Raw genomic sequence first — 22,703 nt, 5'->3', positions numbered from 1 at the left:
AACGGAAATAAACCATTTTAGATTTTACTTAGTCCAAATAGCATGCATTTACCAATTTTTAAGTCCGAACTATTCAAATATATTATGTATGCATAAAATACTTCCCCAAAACAAAATCACAAAACCACAGTCCAGTCTAATAAATTACAGTCCAATAAATTATAGTCCAAAAACTAGTAGCAAACTTATAAAGAGAAATTATTTATTGTAAAAATAGTCTGATGTTCGAGAATCATTCGCATGCCAAGTTCGATCCTAGTTTTGAGTATTTCTTGAGAAGTAGGAAACTAAAGGGGTGAGCTTAGGAAAGCTCAGTGTGAGTCTAAACAAAGTAAACGTACAAACAGTCAAAATAAAAAAAGTCATAGTATACAACTCATACAGTTTATCAAGGCACAACAATATTTGTATATGGCATGCTCAATGAATTGGTGAAATAATCCTACCCATCTGTCTGTTACACACCACGAGTTCTCCATAACTCATAAACTCCATACAATGCGAGCTAACGCTCGATGTGCATATACCACCAGTAACAATAATGTAGATAAACTGTCAGTATAAATGCAAACATTGCCGCTAATGTTGTGGTCAAACCACCAGTAAAGCAAGATAATACACTGCTAATAGTTGTGAACACATAACGATTTTTTGCAGATAAAAGTTGTCAATAATGCGAATAAATCGTCCAACCTCCTCAGTACTTCAGTACAATACATTAACAACAATAATGCGAACTTTAACTACTTTCAGTACTTTACGGAGCTCCATCGTCATCCCACAAACCTTAACTCATGTAATGCATAATGACATACCACTCATGTAGCATACCATGCTAAACAATATGGTAACAGTAACAGTATCATATCAATCATTTAGCACAACATGCTAGTCAATACAATAATAGTAACAATATCAATTGCATAGTCAACATGCTTCGATTTAACAATTTCAAAGACATGATTTTCATGAAAACACTATTAACAGTAGCAGCCAAAACATGTTTACATACAAGCAATTTCATATCAATCACGATCATACAACCAATTAATAAAATCTCAATCATACATACAAGGGCTCTAACATATAGGGAATCCCACATGGACTAAATCGAAACATATTACAAAATAAAAAAATAGTGAAATGGGGGTCACACAGTCGTGTGAGGAGGTATAAACTGTGTTACTAAGGTACACAATTGTGTAACTCACTGTGACCGTGTACAAAACGATCTTTTTTTCCAACAATGGTCACAAAGCTGTGTGTCAAGCCGTGTAACCTACCTTAGGTTATGTGGTTGTAACACCCCTAACCCTTATCCATCGTCGGAACAGAGTTATGGAGCGTTACTAGAGTTTATAGATCAATTAAACAGACATTTCATATTATATAACATTAATGTCAGAAACCAATAGAAATAAAAAAATATTGTCCTTTATGCGAGCCCTCGAGGCCCATAATATGCATTAAAAACAAGTCGAGACTAAATTAGGTACTCAAAGAATATTTCAGAAAACATTAAAATTTTTCAAAGTTGCAGGGGTTACACGGCCGTGTGGCTAGGCCGTTGATTCACACAACCAAGAGACACGCCCGTGTCTTAGACCGTGTGGACATTCGAAATAGAGACACACGGTTGTTTCCCAGCCCGTGTCTGTACCTGTGTAACTCCCTGACTTGGGCCACACAGCCAAGCCACATGCCCGTGTGTTAGATCGTGTGAGCATATTGACTTGCACACCCTAGGCTATGTTGCTGTAACACCCCTAACCCATATCCATCGTCAGAACAGAGTTACAGAGTATTACTAGAGTTTATAGATCAATTAAAAAGACATTTCATATTATATAACATTCATGTCAGAAACCAATAGAAATCAAACATATTTTCCTTTATGCAAGCCCTCGAGGCCCATAATATGCATTAAAAACAAGTCGAGACTAAATCAGGTACTCAAAGAATATTTCAAAAAACATTAAAATTTTTCAAAGCTGTAGGGGTCACACGGCTGTGTGGCTAGGCCGTTGATTCACACGACCAAGAGACACGCTCGTGTCTTAGACCGTGTGGACATTCGAAATAGAGACACACGGCTGTGTCCCAGCCCGCGCCTGTACCTGTGTAACTCCCTGACTTGGGCCACACAGCCAAGCCACACGCCCGTGTGCTAGATTGTGTGAGCATATTGACTTGCACAATTTAAAAGATATAGAGGACACACAGTCGTGTCACCTGGCCCTGTGTCACACACGGTTGAGACACATGCTCGTGTCTCTACTCGTGTGGATGAAAATAGATCATTTTCCAAGCCACATTTCTCACCCAATTTGACACCAGCATAACTTAATATTTTTGCACATCAACAAACCATAACAAGGCATTCAAAACAAGCTAAAATCAAGTCTTAAACAAGAAATATCACCACATATAACCAATATGCCCTTAGGCACTTTAAATGACAACTTAAAAACATGTCAACCAAGTATCCAAACTTACCTAAATGACCAAATACATATATGCATATTCAAACCACGTTTTACTTTCTATCATTCTACCATATTTAATACACATCAGGTATGGTAAGGCCACATATATATATACTTCAAAATATACCAAACACAAGCCATATAAGTGGCTAATCTCAACAAAACAATTATATACCAACATTGGCCAAATTAACTTATAATGCTATTATAACCTAACTTAAATATTTGAAAGTACCAAAAGAGCCGATGGATAGTGTGATATAGCTCCAACAAGCTTCCAAACTAAATGAGCTTCCAAATTACTATAAAACACAGAAAAAATAACTCAGAGTAAGCATTTAAGCTTAGTAAGTTTGTATAACACATAATTTAACCTACCATATATCCATAAAATAGATAAGTAAACATAGCATATCTCAACCAATTTGGCCAAAAGCCTAAACACATGATCACCAACATATTAGCCATGAAAATCACATATAAGATCCAACACACACGGATGAATTCATCAGGTAATCACATTTCCAGTATTTCATGTAAATATCAGTAATAGTTCATATCGAACTTATATAATCTCGTAACAGAAATGTGCCCGTTGAACCATTTAGAATATCGTTGGATACACAGGTAGTACACACGAAGTGTGCTGAGCTGTAATCCGTCAATTTATGTACATGTATGCTCATACGAGCTGTAAACGGTAAACTCCTCCTAGTTGAATAACAGGAAGCTCATGCCAGCTGAGTATCGGGAAGCTCATAAGAGCTGAAATCGGTGACCTTAATGACATGTTATTTGTATCTTACGGATTCGTAAGGTTCAAACGAGGCTCGATAATTGTCAAATATACAATCGATATTTATTCATGGAAATTATACAATTCACAAGCAAATAATTCAATTTAAAACATAAAAATGTACAATTTAATTATACAAACTTATCTCGACAAGTGTACGTAGATACGAATGCAACTAATTAGATATTTTCTCTTTGCCTCAATCTAACTCTGTAAGAGGTTTGACAGGATCTATACAAATGAATTTAACTCATTTCAATATAATTCTCATTCAATTTAATCTAACATGGAATTTTGTCAAAATTTACCATTTCGCCCTATACTTTTAATTTCTTTGTAATTTAGTCTTTAGGCTCGAAAAATGAATTTCATGCAATTTAATCCTCACCTAAGCCTAGCTGATTTTTATACATATTAATAGCAGCCCAAATATGTCAAAAATTTACAATTTTTACCATAAATTTATCACCTTTTTCAATTTAGCCACTAATTGATAATTTCACTAAAAAAAATCTTTTTACAAAAATTGTTTATCTAACAACAACCATTCATTTTCTATCATCAAACTTCAAAACTAAAACATGTTCATCAATAGCAAAACACTAATACTTTAATAATTTTACAAATTAATCCCTGATTTAGCTAGATTAAGATACTACGATCCCGGAAAGATAGAAATCTTAAAAAAAGGACAAAAATACATACCTAATTGAGCAACATAAGCTTGCCCAAATTCAAGCTTTCATGGCTAGGTTTTCTTCTTCTTCTTTTTTTATTGGTGGAAGATGATGATAATAGTTTATTTTATTTTATTTATTATAACTTTAATTATTAATTACCAAAATTAACCTTAATAATTTATTTAATTTCCAATGATGACTACTCATACTTAACTACTAATCAACCTTAATGGCTAATTACTATATAAGGACCTCCAATTTAAGATTCCATAGCTATTTAATACCTTTAGCTATTAGAACACAACCTTTTCACTTTATGCAATTTAGTCCTTTTTATCAAATTAGGCATGTAAATGGTAAAATTTTTTAACGAAATTTTTTTACGATATTTCTATCATACTGTAGACCATAAAATAATATTAAACTAATTTTTTGACTTCGAATTTGTGGTCTCAAAACCACTGTTCTGATTTTAATAAAAACAGGCTATTATAGTGGCCCTACTTTAACCCTAACGAAACAGTGGCACACGACCGTGCCATCTGCCTGTGTACGATGCACGCCCATGTGGGCAAGTCGTGTGGTCTAATATCCACACTTGATTTTCCATCTTTTAGCTAGAACACACAATAAAAAATCCACACTCCGAAGAACTGATGTTATTTGTCGCTTCAAAGCCCCAAATCTGACTACAACTAGTTTAGATCTGTACCTAACACTAAGTCCAAATTGTTTAGCAACATGATAAACCATAGTATATACATATTTTTACCCCATGCTTGGCATATTTATGGATGATTTTTCCTTGGTTTCTTTGAATTTGATGCTCCTAATCCTTTAATTTCATGTTTTATACTCAAGAGAGCTTAGGATAGCAAAAAGAGTGAGAAACGGACCAAAAACGGATAAAATGTGCCTAATTCAACATGACATACGGCCTAGGCACTTCCACACGGGTGATCCACACGTTCGTGTGTGACACACAAGTATACCACATGCCCATGTGTCATGGCCGTGTTGACATTAATCCAAGTTAGAATTGCACACGGCTTGAGCACCTTCACAAGGGCTTAGCACACGGCTATGTCCCTGTCGAGCCCAAGTCTAGTTCTACTCGAAAAAAGCTAATTTTGGGCTATTTTGGGCATTCGAAAGCCTATATAAACACCCTAGAAGAGGATTAAGGGGGACACGCAGAGTAGAAGGCAGGGAAGTACTAAAAAACAACCATCGAAATCACCTCGGAGGCAGGATCTACATCAAGACTGAAGATTTCCATCAAATTTCCTAGAAGTTCTTTGGGTTTCTTTATGTTTTGTTGTTTTCCATACTTTGAGATGTTTTCCATTATTATTGTAACAGCCTAATTTTCAGTGGTATCGGGAATAGAGATTTGAGATCATTAAATTTGACGGGTGAGTTAAAAATTTAATAAATTAATACCTATGAGTCAAATGTGAATATAAAAGCATTTTTGAATTAGTGAATTTGGTAATTTAAAAGAATTAATTAGGTAAATTGGGTCGAGAATGAGGTATCTAGACCTCTTCATAAATCGAGACATAAATATTTTTAGAAATATTTATGGAGTGTTGGTGAGGTAGTAATAAAATTTAGTCAGAAAATTTTGACGTTTGGGTGGTTAATTAAATAAAAAGGACTAAATTGAAAAGGGTGTAAAAGTTGCTAAAAGGATTAAATAACTCAATTGTCAAATGAGTAAGGACCTAAAGTGCAAATAAGCCCAAAGGAGATATTTTGGGCGGCAATAGTTGAGAAAAATCAGGAAATGGGTGAAATAAGGGCAAATTTGGAAAATTGACAAAATTGGCTAAATAAAAATGGGACTAAATTGGAATATCTAGAATTCTCTTCATTTCTCTTCATATTCATCAGCTGAAAAACAGCCATGGAGGAGGGTTCAAGCTGGTTTTCATACTCTAGCTTCATGTAAGTTTAATTCTTGCTTTCTCCTTGAAATTTTTATGTTTTTGGACTTTTACAATTGGGTCCAACTTACTATTTCATTAGTTTTTGATTCCATGTCTAATTTTTAAAGTTTTTATGGATGAGTGCTGGAAGTATATGATGATTTGGCATGGAATTATAGCTTTAAATTGTTTATATTCTGATTTTATTGAAAGAATTGAATAGAAAGTGAATGTTTGGGACCTAATTGTAAAAGAGCTTGAAGTTAGAGTTTTATGTGGAAATTATGAATTTCAATAGTTATGAAATAACTTATAATGTCTAGAAAAAGTATTAATTAAGAAAATTATCTTAATTTAGGGGTTAATTGAGCAAGGAGTGAATTGTATGAATTGTGAAATTTGGGGTAAAATGGAAATCAACATTTTGCACTAAAACTGTTTTGGGCAGTAGCAGTAGTTTAACTTTAAAAAATCAAAAAAAATTGTAGAAATCGAATTAGAGGATGAATAAAATATGAAATTAAACCTTATTGAGTCTAGTTTCTTATAAAAGAATTATGTAAGCAATGGAATTGTAAATCATGAGATACAATAACTTTTGTGAGACAAGGTCAGAATGATTTCGGGTTCCCCTGTTCTGAATTTGGAAAATCATCAAAAATTGGATAAAAATAATTAGAGGCTTAAATTTATATGTTTAGAATCCTGAATGAGTCTATTTTCAATAGAAACAAACGAGGACATCATTCGAATCTTGTACAAGAAGATAATTAATTTTTAGTGAAGAAGGGTCGGAACTGTTAGATAGCAGAACAGGGGAGACTTCAATGAATAAACTGTATTAATTGGCCCAACCAAAAATTATGAAATTTTTATGGTAAGAATAAATATGAGTCTAGTTTCTGGGAAAATTTATGGATCTTAATTTGGACTTCTTTATCTCAAGATAAAAATAATTTAGCGACTATGACACAGATGGACAGCTTGAATATTCACATAAGTAGATAGTGAAAATTATGGATAATGTTACCTACAAGTGTGTTGTTTATACTAAGGATGTGGATGGAGAGGAGGAGGAGGAAAATATACAAAAATATATGAATGACTCGTGTATAAATTGATCATATGCCCGACTCTAATCGATAAGTGTTGGATTAGAAATGATATAATGTTTTATTTGGTATATTTATTATGAAATTATGATTATCGTTATAATACAAAAATTGAACTTGTGAGTTTATATGGCTAAATTTTGGTGGTTATTTGTTAATTTTATGAATTTCGTGATGTGTTATTTCATATGTATTGATGATAAAATCGTGAATAATGTAAAAGCATGAAAATTGAATAAATGATCAAATTGAGCATTTTAGTTCAGTGACAAGATGAATTGAAGGAAAAGACCATGGTTGGACCATGGCAACAAGTGATAAGTGATAGCTTCGGTTACACTTATTTGATCAAGGAAAAGTGAAAGTGATAAGTGATAGCTTCGGCTACACTTATCTGATCAATGAAAAATGACAAGTGAAAAGTGGTAGCTTCAGCTACCTGATTAGTGAAAAGTGGTAGCTTCTGTTACCTGATCAGTGAAAAGTGGTAGCTCCGGCTACCTGATCAGTGAATAGTGGTAGCTTCGGCTACAAGTGACAAGTGACAAGTGATTTCCGTATAAGACCATATCTGGTATATGGCATCGGTGTGATATATGCTACCGTATAAGACCATATCTGGGATATGACATCAGTGAGATATGTGATTCGTGTAAGACCATAGCTAGGCTATGGCATCGATATATGAATATGTGTAAGACCATAGCTGGGCTATGACATCATTATGTGAAGATGTGTAATACCATAGTTGAACTATGGCATCGAGAAAACGAAGTACTCAATTCCGTAAGACTTTCACTAATTTGACAAAGTTTGGTAAGTGTTACATGGAATTATGTGATACAAGGAAGTACGAGTTGATAAGATACGAGTATAGAACTTGATTGATAAATGAATTCATTTGTGATTATATAATTGTTCATCTTGAATGTACTGTCCATATGTATTGATGATTCAAATGTTTTAATGAATAAAATTCCTATATGGAATAAATTGAACACGAGACAAATAATTATGAAATTGAACTCGGAATTCATAAAAATGATAGTTATTGATATATGGAGACATAAGACATTGATATATGAATATGGAAAATGTTTGATAAATGTGTTTATTCATAATTATAGAATTATATACCTCATGTGTACTATTTGCATAAAGATGATATTTCAAATACTTTGGTTATTTAAGCTTAAATATGAAATAGTCTAAAATCAAGATAAGTTGTTACGAAAATATATTTAGATTACAGAGATATGGCTGATATATGTTGTACAATTACATAACGTGAAATTGTGTGTATATATATATATGAGAAATTGAATAAGAATTAAGCCCATACACATTTCTTGTTATTTATATGAAGTGTACGACTGACAAGGGTGATGAAGTTATAAACAGAGAGTTACACGGGTTGAAAACATGAGCGTGTGACTCTCCAAAGTGTGAAAATTTTCTAAGTGTTGCAAAAGTTTCATATGTTTACGGTTTGGTTCCGAACCACCCTAAATGTATGTTTTGGGCCCTGTAGGCCCATATAAGTGATGTTAAACATATGTATGAAAGTTTTTAATTTAGAAAAAATTTTATGGCTGATTTTTTTACATGATTGATCATATTAAGTTTGGTAATGCCTTGTACCCTATTCTAGGCTCGGAATACAGGTAGGGGTGTTACAATTATCACGAACTAAACTCCCTAAATACCTAAAGGAGATGAAACCTAAGACGAATCTTATTAATTTTTGATTTATATGATAAATATTTGTTCTTACTCTTAATTGTGAGTTTTAATCATTGCTTTAATATTTCAGGATATTAATTCAGGTTTTTGATGTGCTTATTCAGTAGAGGAAAAGTCCCTGTTTAAGAGTGGATCATTCATAATTAAGCGGAGTTGCATGTAATCCTAGAGATAGGATGGCATAAATTTGCCGGATTAGAGTCAAATCTAATAAAGGAATCTATAGATCGAGTTAATGTGACTATAGGGGTTTTAATTAGAAAGAGATTTCAATTAATCAACCTAGAGTCAGTTGTTTTTAGTCTCGAAAGGGATATTAACATAAATCAGGGATTTCTACAGAATAAGTCAAGTGAATAAATCGTCTAATTCAAAGGTAATAAGTAAAGTCTGGGTAGATTCTTTCTTGGGTATTGTCTTCTCAATCGATTTTTCAAAAATATTTTCCAACCTTAATCTCTGTCGTAATCTTAGCTAATTAGATAATTAGTTTTAGGTAAACATTCTCTTAATTTTTAGGTTAGATAATAAAAATATAGTAATTACTAGTACTTTTAGTCCTCGAGGATACGATATTTTCGATCTCACCATAACTATACTACTATTCGATAAGTGCGCTTGCCTTAAGTTAAATTTTTAATTAGTTTAGCGACCATCAAGTTTTTGGCGCCGTTGCCAGGGACTAAGATATTAGGAACGCTTAATTTTTATTACTTTAGCCATTTTTTTATTGCAATTTAATTTTGTTTTGCTTATATTACTAAATTTTCTTTTATTTACTTCTGACAGGTTTTTATAGTTTATGACTAGAAGAAACCTGCCAGGTTTTCTACTTTTTGATAGTGAGATTGAAAGCACAGCTCGTAGAAACCGAAAAGAAATAATGCGAAGCCTACAATATATAGAGGAGAAGGCAAGAAGACGATATTCACACCATAACCGAGGAGATGGCTGAAAATCAGAATAATCCGCTACCTCCTGTGGTTGCTGCAAATCCAGTAAATCAGAATCTTGCTCCTCGTACTATGTATGATTATGCTAAACCTACTTTAACTGATGGTTTGCGAGACGAGGATCCAAACACTCATGTGGAAAATTTTCTGAAATTCTGCAACACCTTTAAGATCAATGGCATTTCTGACGATGCCATTCGCCTTCGGTTATTTCCCTTTTCATTGAGAAATAAGGCTAAACAATGGTTAAACTCGTTACCAAGAGGGTCAATCACTACTTGGGAACAAATGACCGAAAAAATTTTGCTTAAATATTTTCCACCGGCTAAAATAGCTAAATTAAGGAATGATATTTCTTCTTTTGTGCAGATGGATCTAGAAACTCGTTTTGATGCATGGGAGAGATACAATGACTTATTGCGAAGGTGCCCTCACCATGGTTTACCTCTATGGCTTCTGGTTCAGACTTTTTACAATGGTGTGAACCCCTCAACAAGGTAACTTATCGATGCAGCCGCCGGTGAAACTTTAAACAACAAAACACGTAAAGAGGCTTAGGAATTTATTGAAGAGATGTCACTAAATAACTATCAGTGGCAAGTCATGCGAACGAAGCCGACAAAAGCAACCGGTGTTTTCAACCTCAACGCGGTCACCATGTTGTCTAACCAGGTAGAACTTTTAAATAAAAAGATTGATGGTTTGTATGGTTCTACTTAGGTACATCCAGTGATAAGGTGTGATTCAAATGGAGGAGGAGTACACAACACAGAATATCTATCCTTCAACCCTAGCACCGAGGAGGAACAAGTCAACTACATGGGTAATAACTCTAGACCTCAAAATAACCAATATAGTAACACTTATAATGCATGTTAGAGGAACAATCCCAATTTCTCGTGGGGTGGTCAAGGAAATCAAAGGCCACAACATCCCCCAAGCTTTCAACAACCACCTTACCAATAAGAGAAGAAACCGAACCTTGAAGAGATGCTTACAAAATTTATCTCAGTGTCGGAAACTAGTTTTTAGAATACTGAAACAACGCTTAAGAATCAACAAGCGTCGATTCAAGGGCTCGAAACTCAAATAGGACACCTCGCTAAGCTAATTTCTGAATGACCACAAAGTGGCCTACTAAGTAACACTAAAACTAACCCAATGGAGCAACTTCATGCCATTACTGGCATAATGATGAAAGGTTAGTTGAAGCTGAACCAAAACCGAGGCAAGACAATATGAAAAATAAGGGTAATGTTGATACAAGCAATGGTACACAGAAGCCGGTAAGCAAGGAATATAAACCTCGTGTATCATACCTTAAAGTGACAATGAGAGACCACATGGACGAACAATTCGGTAAATTCCTTAAATTATTAAAAAAAATTGCATATTAACTTACCATTTATTGAAGCTCTTTCGCAGATGCCAAACGCAGTGCAATTTTTAAAGGAGCTCTTAGCTAATAAAAAAAAGTTAGATGATGCGTCGTATGTGGAACTAAACACAGTTTGCTTAGTCATTCTACAGAATAAGCTACCCAACAAGTTAAAAGATCCAGAGAGTTTTACGATTCTTTGCTTAATTGGTAGTTTAAATGTTAATAATGTGTTAGCTGATTTAGGGGCGAGTATTAATGTCATGCCCTATAAAATGTTTAAGCAACTTAGTCTTAGGAAGCCCAAACAAACTAGGATGAGCATTCAATTAGCAGATAAAACAATTAAAATTCTTAGGGGTATTATTAAAGACGTGCTTGTCAAAATTGATAAATTTATATTCCAAGTTGACTTTGTTGTTCTAGACATGGATGATGATAGTGACGTACCTTTAATTTTAGGAGGGCCCTTTATAGCAACTGCTAAAACTATCATAGATGTTGGTACAGGTGAATTGATACTTCGTGTAGGAGATGACATGATTACACTTCAAGCTCGTGATTCTACTAATATATCTAGTAATCGAGACGATTGTTTAAATTCTGTTAACTAGAGAAATATTATGGCTCAAACTTCTTGTCAGGAAACCCCTAGGAAGAACGTGATGGAGCTTCATTCTAATCCATACCCCAAAAACAGAGTGACCCACGAGGAACGAAGATTATAAATCGATGAACTAAACAAATGGCGAACACATGCCAAGGAGAAACCAAAAGCACGCGATGAATCTAAGCAACACCATGATGAGTATAAGGATGAAACAAAGCAATTTAAGGTTGGGGATAAAGTATTGTTAGATGAAAAGGACCCTTGAATTGTTACTTTAGAGCTTAATACAAATGGAGCGACTCCTTTCACGGTACTGAATGTTTTCCTATACGGTACAGTCGAGGTAAATCATTCTCAATCCTACACTTTTAAAGTAAATATTACTTGACTTAGACTTTATGTGGATAATAGAATTGATAGTAAGAAGGAGGAGTCTCGACTCTGTGATCTTCCGTAACCATGCAAATGAGAGGTAAGTCGAGCTTAGACTCTAAATAAGCGTTTCTCGGGAGGCAACTCGAGCACTAACACTACTAACTAGTCTATTTTAGCTATTTTTCGTATTTTTTATGCAGGAACAGTGACCCATACGGCCTGGGCACACGGGCGTGTCCTTGGCCGTGTGGAAACAGGGCTACAAAATTCCCAAATATCAAGCCACATGGCTTGCGATAAATCCACACGGGCGTGTGACACGACCGTGTGAAGCACACGGCCTGGACACACAGGCGTGTCCTAGGCCGTGTGAAAACTGGAGCAAAAAATTTTCAATTTCCAAACAAGTCAGAGAGTTACACATGCAAGGCACACGGCCTGTGTTTGGACACACGGGGTGTGAGATACCACACAGGCGTGGGAGAAGTGAACAACAAAGATCGCAAGACCGTGAAAACCACACGGCCTAGACACATGGGCTTGTCCCTAGGCCGTGTGGCACATAGTCATAAAAATTTCACAACTAATACAGGCAATAGTCAAACCACACGGGTGTATGACACGGCCGTGTGGCCCAACACGAGCCTTACATGATCGTGTCCCCTTTAAAACCCCCAAACCTAATTTCTATTTTGTCTTCTTCCTCTCAAATTTTTCTCCCTCTTGTGAGGAGCCACCCCCACCGCTACCACCGAGTCACCGACCTCCTGCTGCCCCTTTGACAGATTTATCCAAGCGATTCACTCACTTTGAGCAGCAGTGCTTTGAGCGGTTCAACAACATCGATGCCACTCTTTGACAGATTGCCACTACCTCCACATCTCTCCTTCGGCACTGTCGACCCACAAGACATCTGATGATGAAGACATTTAAGTCCATTCTATTTTGTGTCTTATTTATTTTTGAAGACTTATATTTTCTATTCTGAACCATGTTTTTCTTTATAATGATTATCAAGTAATCCCTTAATTCTCTTCCACAGTGGTGTTTATTTTCTTATTAGTAACTCAGAATCATGCCTTTTATTCTGTTTTCTCTACAATTCTTGCTTGCGCTCTTCCAAGGATTACATCCAAATTCAGTACAATTTCGCTTCTCTTACTCTCTTTTGATATTATGCTTATATTGCTATTATCTACTCTATACATTAAGGACAATGTACATATTAAGTGTGGGGAGGTTATTTATGTGATTATTAGAAAAGCTCTGAATTTTTATCTTGTTCTCAAATAATTTTTTCATATCATTATTAAAGTGAATCTTGATTGATTTATGATTTTTATTGATATGTTTTGAATTAAATCATAGGCAACTGTGCATTGATTGTTTAAACTTTAAGACACTAGAGGATCAAGGATGATAAGTCGACTTTTGAGAATTAAAATTTCTAGGTTGTTTCCCCTAATCGATGTATGATCTTGAAGTTTTGAATCTACAGGATTGATACAAATACCCATAAATTTCGTGAGATTTTGAGCCTTTTAGAGCATAAATCTTTCTTGCTCACTGATTGTTTTTATGAGAATGTCAACATTGGTTTGCTATTTTAGAACTTGCATCGATTATACATGTCGAAATCACACCTTTGATCTAATATACTAAAATGATAAAGGCACTTAGGTTCCAACCTATTTACCCCATAAAAAGCCTACCCACATAATTGACCCCTAGTGAACCCTTTTGAGCCTTAACTATTAATTCTCGACTTTACCCCTTAATTTAAACCTACAACTTATCCCTTTTTGATTTATTAAGAATTTTTCCCTTTTTATCGAGACTTAATTTGATTAATTACCTAATTATGTTCGTTCATTCCAGTTACTGAATTATTTCTTATTATGTATTTCCCATTAGTGTTCTTATTCTTAAAAAAAAACCGTATATTCATTCAAATTACATATTGTTCTAAAGAGCTTGGATAAGTTATCGTATTGAGAGAAAAGCTCCATTTATTAGTTTTGGATAATGTTAATTCTGGCACTTGTTTGTAATTCAGTAATTAGCTTTATTTTTTCTAAGTTTGGTAATTTATTAAATTAATCTCGATTCTAACCCCTTTTTTTAGCCTTTGTCCACACCTTTAACTGGAGCCCTATTACAACCCGGTTAAAGACCGTTTGATTTGTGTATCATCTCATTATAGTGGTGGAGATTTGATTTTCATGCAAGCCTATGGTAATAACTTTTCATGTTTGACTATTAAGTGCTTAATTATTGAACCTTAAACACTTTAAGTGATTTGAGTGAATCTTTAGTGAGGATGTCAACCTTTGTCGATTTTGGAATTAAAGGTAATTACTTAGATAAAAGGGGATACCTATGATTTTATGATTGAAATGTTCAATTTGGATTGTTTGAAACCTTAATGTTCTTTTAGTTAAGCTCTTAATGTATGATTACTTGTGGATTATTTCGAACATTATTGATGAAAATTATAAGTTAAGAAGGATTATTTTATTTGTGAGTTGAGGATTTTACTTGAGGGTAAGCAAATGCTTAAGTGTGTGGATATTTGATAAACCATAATATATACATATTTTTACCCTATGCTTGGCATATTTATGGATGATTTTTCCTTGGTTTCTTTGAATTTGATGCTCCTAATCCTTTAATTTCATGTTTTATACTCAAGAGAGCTTAGGCTAGCAAAAAGAGTGAGAAACGGGCCAAAAACAGATAAAATGGGACTAATTCAGCATGACACACGGCCTAGGCACTTCCACACGGGTGATCCATACGCTCGTGTGTGACACACGGGTATACCACACGCCCGTGTGTCATGGACGCGTCGACATTAATCCAAGTCAGAATTGCACACGGCCTGAGCACCTTCACACGAACGTGCAATACGGGCGTGCCACACGGTCGTGTCCCTGTCGAGCCCAAGTCTAGTTCTACTCAGAAAAAGCTAATTTTGGGCATTCGAAAGCCTATATAAACACCCTAGAAGAGGATTAAGGGGGACACGCAGAGTAGAAGGCAGGGAAGCAATCAAGAACAACCATCGGAATCACCTCGGAGGCAGGATCTACATCAAGACCGAAGATTTCCATCCAATTTCCTAGAAGTTCTTTGGGTTTCTTTATGTTTTGTTGTTTTCCATACTTTGAGATGTTTTCCATTATTATCATGAACTAAACTCCCTAAATACATAAGGGAGATGAAACCTAAGACGAATCTTATTACTTTTTGATTTATATGATAAATATTTGTTCTTATTCTTAATTGTGAGTTTTAATCCTTGTTTTAATATTCCAAGATATTAATTCAGGTTTTTGATGTGCTTATTCAGTGGAGGAAAAGTCTCTGTTTAAGAGTAGATCATTCATAATTAAGCGGAGGTGCATGCAATCCTAGAGATAGGGTGACATCAATCTGCCGGATTAGAGTCAAATCAGAGTCAAATCTAATAAGAGAATCTATAGATCAAGTTAATGCGACTATAGAGTTTTAATTAGAAAGAGATTTCAATTAATCAACCTAGAGTAAGTTGTTTTTAGTCTCGAAAGGGATATTAACATAAATCAGAGATTTCTATGGAATAAGTCAAGTGAATAAATTGTCTAATTCCAAGTGAATAAATCGTCTAATTCAAAGGTAATAAGTGAAGTCTAGATGGATTCTTTCTTAGGTATTGTCTTCTCAATTGGTTTTTCAAAAGTATTTTCCAACCTTAATCTTTGTCGTAATCTTAACTAATTAGATAATGAGTTTTAGGTAAACATTCTTTTAATTTTTAGGCTAGATAATAAAAAGATAGTAATTACTATACTTTTAGTCCTCGTGGATACGACATTTCCGGTCTCACCATAACTATACTACTATTCGATAGGTGCGCTTGCCTTAAGTCACATTTTTAGTTCGTTTAGCGACCATCACAACAATCCTAGGATATTATATAGAGTTCGACTTAAACAAGGGAATAAAAACTAACCAATTTCACTACCTCTATTTGATCGCTCGAAAGATGCAGATGATCACCTTCTTCACTAAAGATCTAAGAGATTCAGATCTGAACCTTTGCCAAAAGTTAATTCATAAGATTACTTATTCCGTCAGCATAAGGAAATAGAGAATGAAATGAATAAAAAAGAGTTAAATCATATTGACCTTAATAAACTTGCCCTTTCCAATTCAATTATGTGATAACGGATTCGTGAAGAATGCAAAAAAAAAAGAAAAAGGAATATAGGGGTGGCGACAACAGTGGTAGGAAAAAGGAAAGGAATGATGAAAGAAAATCAGAGATAAATTGAGGGGAAGAAAGGTTGGGCGACAAGGAGAAAAGAATAAAATGAAAATGTTGATTTCTGTGATAAAAATTGATATTTAAACCTAGGGTTTCTATAGGCTTGGATGACACACCTAAGGAAGTGAGCAAAAATTTAGAAAAATAAGATTTTCACACACAAAAGGATTTGAACTTAGGTCTCAATAAGAATTACACTACTTCTTAACCATTAAGCCAATTACTCATCCTTAAAATAAATTTACGAGTTTATAATAAAAGGGCAGAAAGTGACAATCTCTTGGTCCACTATTCCAATTTCATCTAGCCCAATTTTCGAGATGTGACACCAGTCTCCCTCGTTCTCCTATTTTTGCTTTGGTGTTTGAATGTCTCGAGACAGGGGTTCCTATCTCGAGATTTGGAGCAAGGAAAAATCTATTTAGCTTTGATGTTATTCTGTCTCGAGACTTAGGAACAATTGTCTCGAAATAATGACCACTTGTCTCGAGATTTAGGAACATGTCTCGAGACTATACAACTATGTCTCGAGACCTCATGCACTTGAATGCAAAATTTAAATGAAATTTGTTCTAGCGGTCTCAAGACTCACTGACCAAATGGTTAAAAAATTTCACTTCTAAGTGTGTAAAACCTTACTAAATTAAACCCAAACTTACCTCAAAATATAATCATCAAATTGTACCATCTAAACACATTCAAACATTACTGAATCATAACCTTTCATGCATCAACACTTAATCAACCAATTCACATAATCAAACTAGCATAAGCAAGAATAATTAACTAATAGTCAAAAGATAAAATCCAACCTTAAAAATATTATGAGTCACTTGCCTAAAGTGCCAAAACTAACTTAGACAACAAACATACCAACCTCAAAAAATTAACCTCATAATTATTGTAAAACATGAGTTTACCAAGAGACAATGGACTACATTTCAAAGCTGGGACATGTGAAACAAAATGAAGGGTAAGATATTTAAAGAATTGTATTAAACCTATTCCAACAACAATAACTAAAGGGTCATCTACAATTGTAATTGTATAAATACTAGAATATAGAGTATAAGATAAAAAAATATATTAGAAGAACATGTCATATAATTAGAAGTATCAAAATAAAGGATCCATGATTCTTCAGATGAAATGAAAAGGTCAAATTTGGACAGTTACAATTGTTTGACATAGTGCACAATCCTACCTCAGAGAGTGGTATAGAAGATGATAAGTTCGCTTGAGTTTTACCAAAGCATAAAAAAGGGTAAACTATAAGAATAGTTACCCAAATATGCACTTGATTCTATTTTAGTCACCCATTTATTAATTTTTTTATTTAGTCACTAAACTTTTCGGAATTAAAAATTTACTCGCTTTTTCATTAGTTATTGTTAACTAAGTAATGGAAATCTAACATGGGATTTTTTATTGCCTAATAACAAATTTAGCTGTCCAATGTTTACACATTTTATCAATTTGATTCTAAATTAAAAAAAATTCAACAAATTTTATCAAGAAATAACTAAACTCTGTCTCACTATTAGCAGTACACTCTCGACCCTTTTGTCAACCACTATACATGACGCATCATCTTAAACTCAACCTAATTAGCTACTAGCACCACCGACGATCTCCTCTCTACTTACTATGTCATTTTTCTACCTCTTTCTCTCTCTTTTTCTAAAAAACCTATAACTACTATTCACTTTGTGTCATCGCCACCAATTATTATTGCTTCTCTGATGGTTGCACCGCCGAGACTAACTCTTGCTTTTCCGCTAAATACTAACCTTCTCTTGCTTCCCTAGTCAGTAGCTAACTTTTGACCGTTGAGATCATTGAGAGATGAGCTTGAACCACCTGAACCAGACCAAGCCAATATGAGTTTCTTAGATAGAACTCGGTAGTCCTCTTCAAAGTAGAGAAACTTCTTTTTTTTTGTTATTGTCTATTCTTCTTCTTCTTCTTCTTCTTCTTCTTCTTCTTCTTCTTCTTTTATCTTGGTGGTTGTTGGTTTATTGGGTGTTTTGTGACTATCGTGTATTAAGGGTGTTGTGGATGTTGAGATTTTAAAGTATTTTAGAGTTGATTTTGGATTAGGGGTCAGAAGTTAGATGGTGAAAGATGAGTGAAGCTTGGTGCATGATAGGTCTCAGGTAAATGGTTGGTGGGAGTGGTGCGTAGGAGTTGAGAGGAAAAAGGTAGTGGTGACATCATCAACAAAGGATGAGATTGTGAGTTTGTGAGGTTTATAGTCATTTCAACCGAATTTGACTACTTATTTTGGGTTGAAAGAAGGGTGGTAAGATAATAAGGGTGGTAAGATGATAGAAGCTTCAGTGTTTGTTTGGTGTTTAGAGAAGATGAAATGATGATGGTGAAAGTGAGTTGAAAATAGTGATTTGTCATGTATGGTGGTTGACGAAAGGGCTAGGGGGTGTGTATTATCTTGTGTGAGTGAGGGTCGAGTTTTTTTTTGATAGAATTTGTTGAATTTTTTTAATTTAGGATAAATTGATAAATTATGTAAACATTGGAGAGCTAAATTTGTTATTAGACCATTAAAAAAGCTCACATTAGATTTTCATTGCTAAGTTAACAACATCTAATGGAAGAGTGACTAAAATATTTAATTTCAAAATTAATAGTTAGGTAACTAAAATAGAACTAAGTGCATAATTGAGTGACTATGTTTATAGTCTACCTTAAAATAAATTCAATTTAGTTTTCAAAATAGATATATTTATTATATGTTTATTTTAGACCCTTGGATATTCAGTAATTATAGTGAACCTCGACACATCCGAAATTAAATCGAGTTAAACTATCAAATGTGACAACTTTTTCAGTGCTATTCTCTCCATTCACAAAACTTTAACCGACATTAATCTTACAAAACATTAAATTTTTTTTACAGTACTTAAAACTACCCACAGCTCATTCCTAATCTATGATTCTCCCTTCCCAAAACCTTTTTTTTTAAGAACCCTTTACAAAACTTGAAGCAATATCAATATTACAAAACATCATTTTTTTTACAAGCCTAAAACTATTTATAACCTATCCTCAATCTTGGCTAGGAGGATAAAGTATTTCAACTCACATTTTACTAGTTTTAATCTAGTAATAATATAAATTCTAACTAAATTGAGGGTTAACCAATTCAAAGCATAAATTTTTTTACTACCGTGTTTGTTATATATTTATTAAAGTTTTTTTTTATCAAGATATTTATTAAAGTTTCCCCATTAAAATTTAAACAAATACCCCATTTTGTCAACAGCTCTCAACACCACATTCATTTATCCTCTTTGTCTTCTTCGATACCCAACAAAATCATCCCTATTACCCTCACCCACTCCACCCTCTCTTTCCTTCGTTATTTCCAATTCTGAAACTCAAATCTCAAACGATTTTAGAAAGAAAAAACCCCCAAAAAAAATCAAAGCCTTTTTTAACTTTCCTTCAATGAAACGAAGGACCCCGGATTCTCAGGCAACCGTCTCCGACCACAAATTGAAGAAAATCAAAGAAGAAGATGAAGAACCTGAGGATACAAAATCTGGGTTGATGAATTTAGATGAAAATCTTTTGTACGAAGTTTTCAAACACGTCGATGCAAGGACTTTGGCTAGGGCTTCTTGTGTAAGCCGTCTATGGCGCCAAACCGCCAAAGACGAGCGGCTTTGGGAGCTGATCTGCACCAGGCACTGGGCTAACATCGGTTGTGGAACCCAACAGCTTAGATCTGTCGTTTTGCCTCTCGGCGGCTTCCGTCAGCTCCACTCCCGTTACCTTTGGACGTTTTCCAAGCCACAAGCCGCTTCTGCTTCAGCCTGGTCTCCGCCCAAGATTATCAACTCCAAACCGCCGGCACGGTGGGGGAAAGATGAGGTTAATCTATGTCTCTCTCTTCTCTCTATTCAGTTTTATGAGAAGATGAATAACAGAGGCAGATAATTCTAATTCTAATTAATTAATTAATTACTACTATTATAGTTTTATATAATAAATGGATCAAAATATAAATATATCACTTTAATTTCACTTTTCTAGCTTTGGGTTTTGCTTGTTTTTTATTGTTGTATTTGATTTCCTTTATTTTTGTTTGGGATTTTATTCTCTCTTTTTTTATGGAATTTTTGTACTTAAGCTTTGGGGTTTTTTGTGAACACTATATCTGTTACTCTGTGCTAATGTTAAATTATGAAATGAAACAATTGTTCCATAAAAATTATGTTCCATTGTTGTTTTCAAAGTGTTCTTTGCAACACATTTATGAGTTTGTGGGGTAAAGAGTGAATGGGGGGTATTGATTGGATTTGATGTGGGAAGATTAGCTTGTTTAGGCAGAAAAAGGAAAAACAAGGCTCCAATTGGTAGTTTTTGTTATGATTATACTGCAAAAATTTTTATCTGCCATTTCTTTTCCAATGACCAGATTGTAAGAGACCCCATAATTTTGGGGTTTAGTACTTTGTTTTTTCTTCATTGCATTTTAGATGCCAGTTTCCAAAAAACCAGTTTCAGGGTTTCTGCTTGGTTTTTTGGCTGCATTCCATGGGTGAGAATCTGGGTTTGTTTTTTTTTTCTCAATCTAGAGATAAAAAGTGGTTAGATTGCAATAGTTAAGAATGGGGTTAATTTACTCAGGATTTTAAATTGCTCCTGTAATTTTAAAACTTTCTAATTGAGTTCACAATGTACCGCTGGTCCTTTTGTCATCTTAACCAATTTAGACATTAAATGTCATTTCAGATTAGACATGGAGCATATTTAAAATATGCAGATAATATTATAAATATGCGGTCGAATTTAACATGTTAAAAATATATATAATTTTGATAAAATTTAAAAAGATTATTTTCAAGGTGAAAATGAATTATAAATTTTATCGTCATATTAATAATTTTACAAATTTTGAAGATATCAAATAAGAAATTATCATTTTTGGGAGCCTCTGACTTGCCACCTTGATCCTGGTTATCTAATTTTTAACCAATTAGATTCAATTAACATATTTCAAGTTAATGACTAAATGATCAGAAAGACTTGATCAATGTGACATTGATACTTTATGGCTCAATTAACACATTTTAAACTTTAAAAACTAATTTAAAATTTGGATCATAATTTAAGTACATTCAAAGAAATTAACCCTAAACAAACAGTGGGATTTTATGGATTTATGGGTAGCTGCTTGAATCAACAAAGTTAAACACCATATTAGGCACCAAAATGTCATAGCTAGTTGGGATGCATGTGAGGGAGTTCCCATGTTTGATAGGCCAGATTGTTGGTATTGGAATAGGACCCCTAATTTTGTCATTTTCTCCTGCGTAGTTGGAATCAATAATGAATGTGATTTATAGCTTCAAGAAAGCTCAAGCCTTAAAAGTTATAGCTATCAAGTTGAAAAGCATGTGGACTTGAGTTAAAGCTAACCTAACTTGTTTTACATGTTTAATACTTAGTATTGTACTCTTTTATATGAAAAAGACAAATCTACGAATACGTTAAGAAGAAAGGGAAAAATAATTTGTTTGCTTTCTTTATTCCTCTATTTCATTTTTTATTAGGATTCATGACTATGTAAATATAAGCAATCCACTTAGAATTCTTTTTTCAAAGTTTACTAAAGAATAGCTCGGTAAAAGTATTATAGAGGTTCTGTATTAGTGGTCAAATTATATTTTATTCCATCTATGTTAAATCAAAGAATAAATCAGTCATTTCTATTAAAAATTTCATCCATTTGTACAATTAAAAATTGACATTGCTAATGAAATAACCAAATAATGATACATGATATGCCACATATACCTCGTGTTGACGTACAATGACTCATAAAGCTCCACTATGTTGGAAATACAGCCTAAAGAAATACTTGATCCTAGGGAAAAATGTCGAAAAAAATGTCACCGTTAGGAATAACAAGCCAAATCATGGACTTCCAACTCCATCGTAAGGCATCAGCCACTAGAAATAAATGTTAATTGGTGTGTTGTATTGCCATTGATGATTTTGTTCATCTTGGAAAATCCTTCGAAGCCATAAATACATTAGATCTATCAAATTATGTAGAAAAAATGAGTCGGCTCAGACTCGAAAACTTGAGCAAACCAAGTTGTAGCAAATTTGAAAAAACACAAGTCTTTGTCAAAGAACCTCCCTCAAGAGAGGAGCCAAAGCGGAAGGGAAAATCCTAAGCCATGATCGTAACATCCACGATGCCAATCCAAAGGTCGGCTCGCTGAAAAACGAAAAGGGCTTTCAAGATTGATTTAAGTTTGATGTTTAAGTTTTTGGAAATCTTACATAGACCATTTA

General features: G+C 34.0%; 1 protein-coding gene and 1 non-coding gene across 2 annotated transcripts; one reads left to right on the top strand and one right to left on the bottom strand.

Annotated features, from left to right (window-relative positions):
- Window positions 1-10,037: 10,037 nt before the first annotated feature.
- LOC121231204 (small nucleolar RNA R71) lies at window positions 10,038-10,144 on the bottom strand. Its single transcript, XR_005929270.1, has one exon. It is a non-coding gene; the product is annotated as a small nucleolar RNA R71 (small nucleolar RNA).
- Window positions 10,145-19,625: 9,481 nt separating this feature from the next.
- Window positions 19,626-20,607, top strand: LOC121230292 (F-box protein GID2). The gene has a single exon (XM_041114839.1). It carries the CDS (start codon window positions 19,842-19,844, stop codon window positions 20,331-20,333), a length of 492 nt encoding a protein of 163 aa, XP_040970773.1. The 5' UTR covers window positions 19,626-19,841; the 3' UTR covers window positions 20,334-20,607.
- The last annotated feature ends 2,096 nt before the right edge of the window (window positions 20,608-22,703 follow it).

Source organism: Gossypium hirsutum, chromosome A06 (genome assembly GCF_007990345.1).
Source record: "Gossypium hirsutum isolate 1008001.06 chromosome A06, Gossypium_hirsutum_v2.1, whole genome shotgun sequence".
Classification (NCBI taxonomy): domain Eukaryota; kingdom Viridiplantae; phylum Streptophyta; class Magnoliopsida; order Malvales; family Malvaceae; genus Gossypium; species Gossypium hirsutum.
Note: the sequence above shows the minus strand (reverse complement) of the source record. Positions and strands in the feature narration are given on the sequence as shown.